At 45.0% G+C, this 7008-nt stretch overlaps 1 protein-coding gene across 1 annotated transcript; it reads right to left on the reverse strand.

Annotated features, from left to right (window-relative positions):
• On the reverse strand, positions 1-5073 carry LOC119290107 (AFG1-like ATPase). Its single transcript, XM_037569199.1, has 16 exons — positions 4762-5073; positions 4508-4648; positions 3525-3815; positions 3353-3432; positions 3160-3260; positions 2947-3072; positions 2214-2283; positions 2051-2137; positions 1908-1973; positions 1703-1795; positions 1559-1615; positions 1351-1479; positions 1179-1269; positions 975-1063; positions 451-641; positions 1-347 (listed from the first exon to the last, which is right to left on the reverse strand). Exons 3-16 carry the CDS (start codon positions 3760-3762, stop codon positions 251-253), a joined length of 1515 nt encoding a protein of 504 aa, XP_037425096.1. The 5' UTR covers positions 3763-3815; positions 4508-4648; positions 4762-5073; the 3' UTR covers positions 1-250.
• Positions 5074-7008: the final 1935 nt, after the last annotated feature.

The raw sequence follows: 7008 nt of genomic DNA on the forward strand, positions 1-7008 counted from the left end.
TTCGCTATCTGAAGATTTTCAGTTTCATATAAAGGATAGGATAGATTTCCAGTAAGACAGGACACAAATTCTCTACAAGTGTGACATTTTTGCAGATCTACATGCAAAAGTGCTTACATATCATGGCACACTCTGAAATTACATGCATCACTGACAGGAAAGCCAACAATTCTCCCATTCCTTCATAGCCGGGCGGGATAATAGAGATGACAAAACTATAATGCGATCTTTGCACATGAAACCCTGCCACTTATGCAAGTACGACATCGCCACCATCATCGTGCAGGGGCTGTTGCCATTTTGCTTCAAAGTCCTCCAAGTACTCTCTGCTGTTGAGCTCTGTCAACCTGTAACAACACAGAGCAAATGAAGGGGGCAAAACAGGCTTAAGACAAAACTATAATTCAGAATAAGAGCTGATATAACCTGGTAAAGCACATTCCACATTACCTGCTAATCGTACGATCTTTGGCAAATCCTAGCTCATTGTCCACACAGAGATCGGGATCATCACTTTTGCGCGAGCGTGAAGATCTAGGTGCACTCTTTTGTGCTTCAGCAACTGTCACGATGTTCTCGAATAGCTCTATCGGCTCAGCCTCAGCTGTGCATAACAGCCTCGCCTTGTTCTCGTACATTACCTGAAAAGCATTATCGCCGTCAGATTCTCTGTGCTGCCGGTATACAGTATACATGCATATTAGTAGAATATTTTAGATCAAAAATGGAAATTGATTCCAATTGTCCACCTTTTTTATATAAGTATAGGTCAACACTAGCTTCAGGAGTAGGCTCTTTAAAAATGCTAACATGAGAAAGGGCACTATTACTGACGAAAGTGTATATCTGCCAAGCATGCATGTTTCAGGTCTTCAAGGTGTCTAGTTCCAAATTAGAACGGAAGGATGTCTAAACACAAAGCTAAGGCAGGATTAAAACAAAAGGATGACAGACTAAGGAAAGACGAAACATACATCAACCAATGTGACAAACCGATACGCTGCTGTTCTGTTATGATATCCAAACTTAGGGACACCTTCAACTGCAAGGGTGTGAAACTTCTCTGCACATTAACATTTTGGTGTCAGCCAGATCACATTAACGGTCTTATATTTCTTTACGGAGGGAGTAGCATTTTGTAATCCCTAACTGAAACTGCAATGAACAACTATACTTACTAAATAGCCCGAAATAATCTGCTGCGCCTATAGGTCTGTCACAAAGATCTTCAAACTGGAAATATGCACACCCATTTGCTCCCAGTGGGACCTGCATAGCCAAGGTTCAGTAGTTGCAGAGTGATTACATGAAACAAAAAGCAACCAACTCTGAATATCTAACTTCCAAGACCTGCAAATGTCGTCCCATAACGACTTCAACTGTTTGAGGAGTAGGTTCCTCATCTCCAATCAAAGATTGGAATTTCTGTTTAAGAACTGTACTGCAGTCGTTTCCAATAAAATAGAAACCTTCTCCAGCCTGCTCATAAGATCGAAGATGTCATGAAAGGGAAAACTGGAAAAAACAAATGCATAACTTGCAACAGTAGGCAACATACCGAACCCAGTTGACGGTAGTCTACTGCGGAGCCAATGGGGTGTGAAATGCACCTTTCCTGCAACAATCCACAAAAATTAACATGAGCACACTAGCAGATTGAACTTCAGACAGCAGAGAAACTGACAAATAAAACAACACGTACTTTCAAGGTGTCAATGAAAGGTAAGAAAAGGTTTCTCTGCAAGCCACCTTCGTATAGCTGATCTGGAGCACGATTAGAAGTCGAAACTAGAATCTGAACACAAATAACAATGCAAAAGAATCAATGCAAAATACTGAGGTATTCTTGTGTGAGTAACAAGGTTGATTCAGTGCCATAAGAAAATATAAATGCAGTCGTCACATACAACGCCTTTGCTGAACAGATGTCTGAACAGACGGTTCAATATCATAGCATCAGCAACATCAGTTACCTGTAAAGTATGTTCCGGATGTGTTAGTAAACAAGCATTCAAAGCTAATACAACTATCACAGCAAGGATACACATACCATAAACTCATCAAGACATAATATTATGGCTTCATCTGAAATCTCAGCTGCTACCATATCAAGGGGATCTGAAACACCTTTATGCATCTGCATGTAGATGAATGTTTATGAAGAGATCTAGACTGAAGAAGAAAGATGAATATCTCATAATCACAAAAAATACCTGCAGACGACTATGAACATTCAACATGAAATCGTGAAAGTGAATTCGCTTTTTCCTCCAATTAGCTGGCCTGACAAGAAGTAGTACTGTCAGGATAGCAATGGATTATTGAAGAAATGCATAAAAGGGAAAATATGTGCAAGTACCAAGTTGTTGTCTAGTTAATACCACATAGCAAAAGAACCAAAGGAAGATAGGCTACAGTTTATTTTCCAGGCATCTTCATCAGAACTTAGACAACATTGGTTATGTTGATTAATAAAATTACAATGGTCACCATTGGTTCCTAACAGTTGGAAGTTTGAACTTAGACAGTAAATGGAGCCCACAGCTTGTCAACTGCTTCTAGGCATGTCTCAAAATTACTATGACTGTCTATGAAGAGATCAAGTCTTCAGTATGTACGACTAAATTGATGAAAGAAAAGAAAATTACTGTTACTACTTGTGTGTATTGGTTTCACATGTAATTTGTCTTAAAAAATGTGAAGACCATTGAAAAGTGAATATAATAACTTCGGCCTGTTTAGTTGCATACGAATGTGAACTGTTATATGAACGCATTCAGGTAAATCAATCTAATAGAAGAGCACTAAATGTATTTCTGAACTGATACACCGCCATGAATATATGTGGTGACATGTTCAGCACTAATGTGCACTTTCAAGTTCATGATTTGGTTATCTTAAAGCAGCACAAAATAAGTCCAAAAATGTTATAACTGATTCACTTACAGTTGCTCATAGAACAGGTCCATAAGCATCGTCTTCCCTGTACCAACCCCTCCATATAGATACAATCCCTTTACTGGTGATTGGGTAGAAGGCTGAGCAATGAGGCGAGACCATAGCCACCTTCTCCTGTCAAACAGAAACCACTATGGTTAGGATCACTCTGATCGGTCCCTTGCTTACTATGTGAATTCACTGCTTTCAAATCGCGCTTACCTTCCAGATTTCTCAGATGACTGATATCTATCGAGCTGGCAGGCTTCTTCATTCTCTACAAGATCCTCATAAAGCCTTTGTAATTGCTGAATCGTATCAACCTGCGTCAATTGGTAAAAGTTCAGAAGAATCGTCAGGGAAACACTCAAGGAAATCATGCAAGAAAAACATTGATCAGGTCCAATTCAATAACCTGAAAGCTATCACCATCCACAAGATCTCCTGATGCAATTCTCTTCTCATATTCCACCATCGGACCACCTCGTGGAACATCTGGGAGAGTAATCAAGTTGAGTCAAATGCCTCCATCAGAAATGAGAACATGAAAAGAGGTTACGAGCATCCAAAGGTAACAGAAATGAAACCTTTAATCGAATCAGCTGCGGCAGTGGAGAACATGTTCCTCAGTGACTCCACAGCTGGACTCACAAATCTGCCATGTTCATCATTCTGGCGCACTGTGCACAGTGAACGAGATGCGGAACTCCGCAAGATGAGAGCGTTCTGCTGCCTGGTCAGCCTGTTTATTGGTGCGCGCCCCTCTGCATGGTGCCGCGCCAAACGGCGAAGCTGGCGTAGCGAGCGAGCTACCGTTGCTCTCATCTTTCTCGATGTACTTTCTAGGCCGACTCAATCAACGGGCGAAGTTATGGAACCTGTAACAATCATAGCAGAGCAAGAAGCCATTAGAAAACAAATAGGGAGCTTCTCCTAATCAGCGCTGGGCCATGTGTTGGAAGATGCAAACTCCATGTGGGACTGGAATATACAGGGAAAATCTCAAAAGTAAACTGATAGGCTGGGAGCATGTGATTTGGAATCAGCTAGCATGAAAGGCTACCGCGAAAATGACACGGAAAGGGTGGCCAGTAATCAAGCGGAATAATGCAACTGCTGCAGGCCGCTTTCCAAGCCCATCCAAGGGATAAAAAAGAAGCCGTGAGCTCTCAAGGTGTCGTGTCAATGGCCTATTGATTCCAAAGAATAATAAAAAAGAGGCTTTAAGCGTTGCTAATCAGCTGCCTTTAGGTCCAAGGGATATACTGGGATCAATTAAACTGACCAGAAACACGAAACTCGCATCAATCAAGTACTGCGGTAGGAAATTAATGCAGCAAGATGAATTATTATTGATTTTTTTTGCGATGGATAATAATCCTCATCAGGGGATTAAAAGCGAGGGAGCAGCAAAAAATCCTGGAGCGGGGAGCTGAAGGGTAGAAGAAGCTCCGTGTCGGTGGGAGCAGTTACCAATCCAGGAAATCTGGAGCCCCAACATTTGGGGAGCAAGGAGCCACCGCGGCGGCGGAACGGAAGAAAAGAGGGACAATTTGTCGCACGCACGTACCCAATGGTCTCGCCGCGGAGAAGCCGGCGTTCATCGGCGGAGCGGGAGCCCCGTCGCGCGCGGCGTGGACGGACGGGTGGTCGGTGGCTGCCTTTCCCCGACCTCCTCCGGCGGCGGCGAGCGGCCCTGGCAATCCAACCGCTGGAGATTGGAGAGGAGAGAAACGTGAGGCCAACGACAACGGAGCCGCGCTAAAAGAGGTAGGCGCAGCAAAGACCGGGCGGGAGATGAGGAGCAGGGGAAGAAGGCAATACCGAATCGAACTTGGGCAGCAGGAAGCCGGCGCGGTGCCGGCGTCGGAGCAGAGGGACAGCGACGTCGCCTGGCCGCCGCGTCGGGTCGCCGCGCGGAGAAGAGGATTATTCTTGGCTGGCTGGCTGGCTGGCTCTCCTGGGGATGAGGGGGCAGGGGAAGGGGAGTGGGAGTGGGGGTCCGAGGCTCCGGCGACGAGGAGAAAAGAAACAGGCAGGCGCAAAGGGGATCGGGATTCGGGAACACAAGAGAGGACCGGGAGGATGGGATGGGAAACGTGAGCTGGAATTGAGTTGGTGCCGCGTGTTGTTTTGTGTTGTGTTGTTGCTTGGGACAATGAATGAATTGAATCGATAAAATAGTCGTCCCACCCGTGTTGGACTCGTCCTCGTCACCGTCACCTCCTCGTGGCCGGACTCGGAGTGGGGAGGTGAGCCTACTCGGCTTCTTCTTTCGCATGCGTCACGGACCAGATTAACCTCATGTTTGATTTTTCTCCTCCACAGCCGAGAAACTAAAGGTCTGGGCATCTCCAACCTGTTTGCACACGAACACGTCATCGTGTATCTCCAACGCCGAGGGTGATGCATCGCAGCTCACGTCGAAGGAGACCCGTCCGGAAGCACGGTACGCAAGCAATCCGGCGGGTGCTTTTCAGGACCCGAAACCCCACGCGCTCAGAAGGGACCCCGTCTGGACGTGCGGCGGCTATGGGCTGCCCTAGGTCGGTTCGCCCGCCCCTAAAGCCTCGAGAATCGCTGCCCTTCAAGACGAAGAACGAACGAAGAATGAGAGAGAAAGAACAAGGGAGGGATGTAAAACTAGGGTAAAAAGTAGATGTGTTTTGCGATTGTGTGTTGTTTCAATCGGCCGTCACCCCCAACATATATAAGAGGTGGTTGGACTTTCCGTACAAGCAAAGGATTTATCTAGGCTTTCCTTACAAGAAAATTACATCAATTCACGTCCAAAACCCTAGTCAAATTCGGACTGGTTTTATCCGAACTTCCCAAAATTGTTCGGTTTAAACTGGCTGCACCTTGCGGGTCCTTTTTGCGGCGGTAAACGATCTCGGATGAAAACAAGCCCAAAAGCAATCTTGACTGTTTCGACGAGACGAACAACTTTCATATTGAAGGGTTTTTTTATCAAAGATCATCTTGAGGGTCAAATCTGTCTCGCAACACAGGCTATCTCCTCGCGCTACCCGTCAGACATGTGTCTGGTGGGGCGCGCCACATCTCGCCTCGTGACAAGGCTGCACTCCGATTGCTCTAACTTTTGCATATGAATTCGGATTTGAACAATTTTTATATCAAAATCGATCGTTTCGACGAGACGAAGACAATCCGTGTAGAAACTTTTCCCATATGAAGCCATCTTGCAGGTGTAATCAGCCGAATAGTGTTCTGAATACAAAATCTGAGTACTTCGAACACAACTTCGGCCTTAGAGATGAGACCGGATGTCTATGGCCCAAATATCAAAGTTTTTCCTTTTAACGATACGGAACTTTCTCACTTTGAGCACTTCTCCATTTGAGGCCATCTTAATTAAATTCTTGGTCGTGCCAAAATATGGTGTCAACACATGCCCCCTGTTTTTCGGCAAAGCTTGTGTGCCGAAAAATAACTTGCATGATGCTTTTACTAAGGACGATGTCAACACTCCATCGGCCATTTTATGTGCTTAGGGCGATAATTTGTATATCGGCCATGTTTAACTTCTTGTTTACATCATACCCTGGAACCGATCACCACCAATCGGCTTTAAAGAGATGGGAATGAACCCGTTCCTCGTAGCACTAAGGAAATCAAACTCCGAGAGGTCATGCCTTGTTAAGCAAGTAACATCCGGATGATTCCAATCCACCGATGCATCGGCCAAAGCAACACAAGCCGAATTATCCGCGTGAATGACGTCTACCTCATCATCGACCCACTGTATTAAGAATTGATGCATGGTAGATGGCACACATTGATTAGCATGAACCCAATCGCGGCCTAATATAACATTATAGTTACCTTGCACCTCGGCGATGAAGAATGTGGTGGCTAAAGTTTTACTTCCCACGGTGAGTTCCATGCACATCACACCTTTGGCCTTTGTCTTTTCTTTACCCTCAAATCCATTAAGTACCATATTGGTCCTCATCAATGCATCATCATCTAAACCCAACTTCTTGAAGACCGAGTAGGGCATAAGATTTACCACAGCACCACCATCAATGAGCATCCTAGCAACCGACG

This window comes from Triticum dicoccoides, chromosome 1A (genome assembly GCF_002162155.2).
Source record: "Triticum dicoccoides isolate Atlit2015 ecotype Zavitan chromosome 1A, WEW_v2.0, whole genome shotgun sequence".
Taxonomy (NCBI): domain Eukaryota; kingdom Viridiplantae; phylum Streptophyta; class Magnoliopsida; order Poales; family Poaceae; genus Triticum; species Triticum dicoccoides.

What these genes read in the sequence shown, in the direction of transcription:
- LOC119290107 (XM_037569199.1), bottom strand. Translation starts at nt 3,762, where the DNA reads ATGAGAGCAACGGTAGCTCGCTCGCTACGCCAGCTTCGCCGTTTGGCG. An exon ending in CGCAGCTGATTCGATTAAAG is followed by an intron (nt 3,433 to 3,524) that starts GTTTCATTTCTG and finishes TTACTCTCCCAG; the next exon opens with ATGTTCCACGAGGTGGTCCG. An exon ending in TCATCTGAGAAATCTGGAAG is followed by an intron (nt 3,073 to 3,159) that starts GTAAGCGCGATT and finishes TCTGTTTGACAG; the next exon opens with GAGAAGGTGGCTATGGTCTC.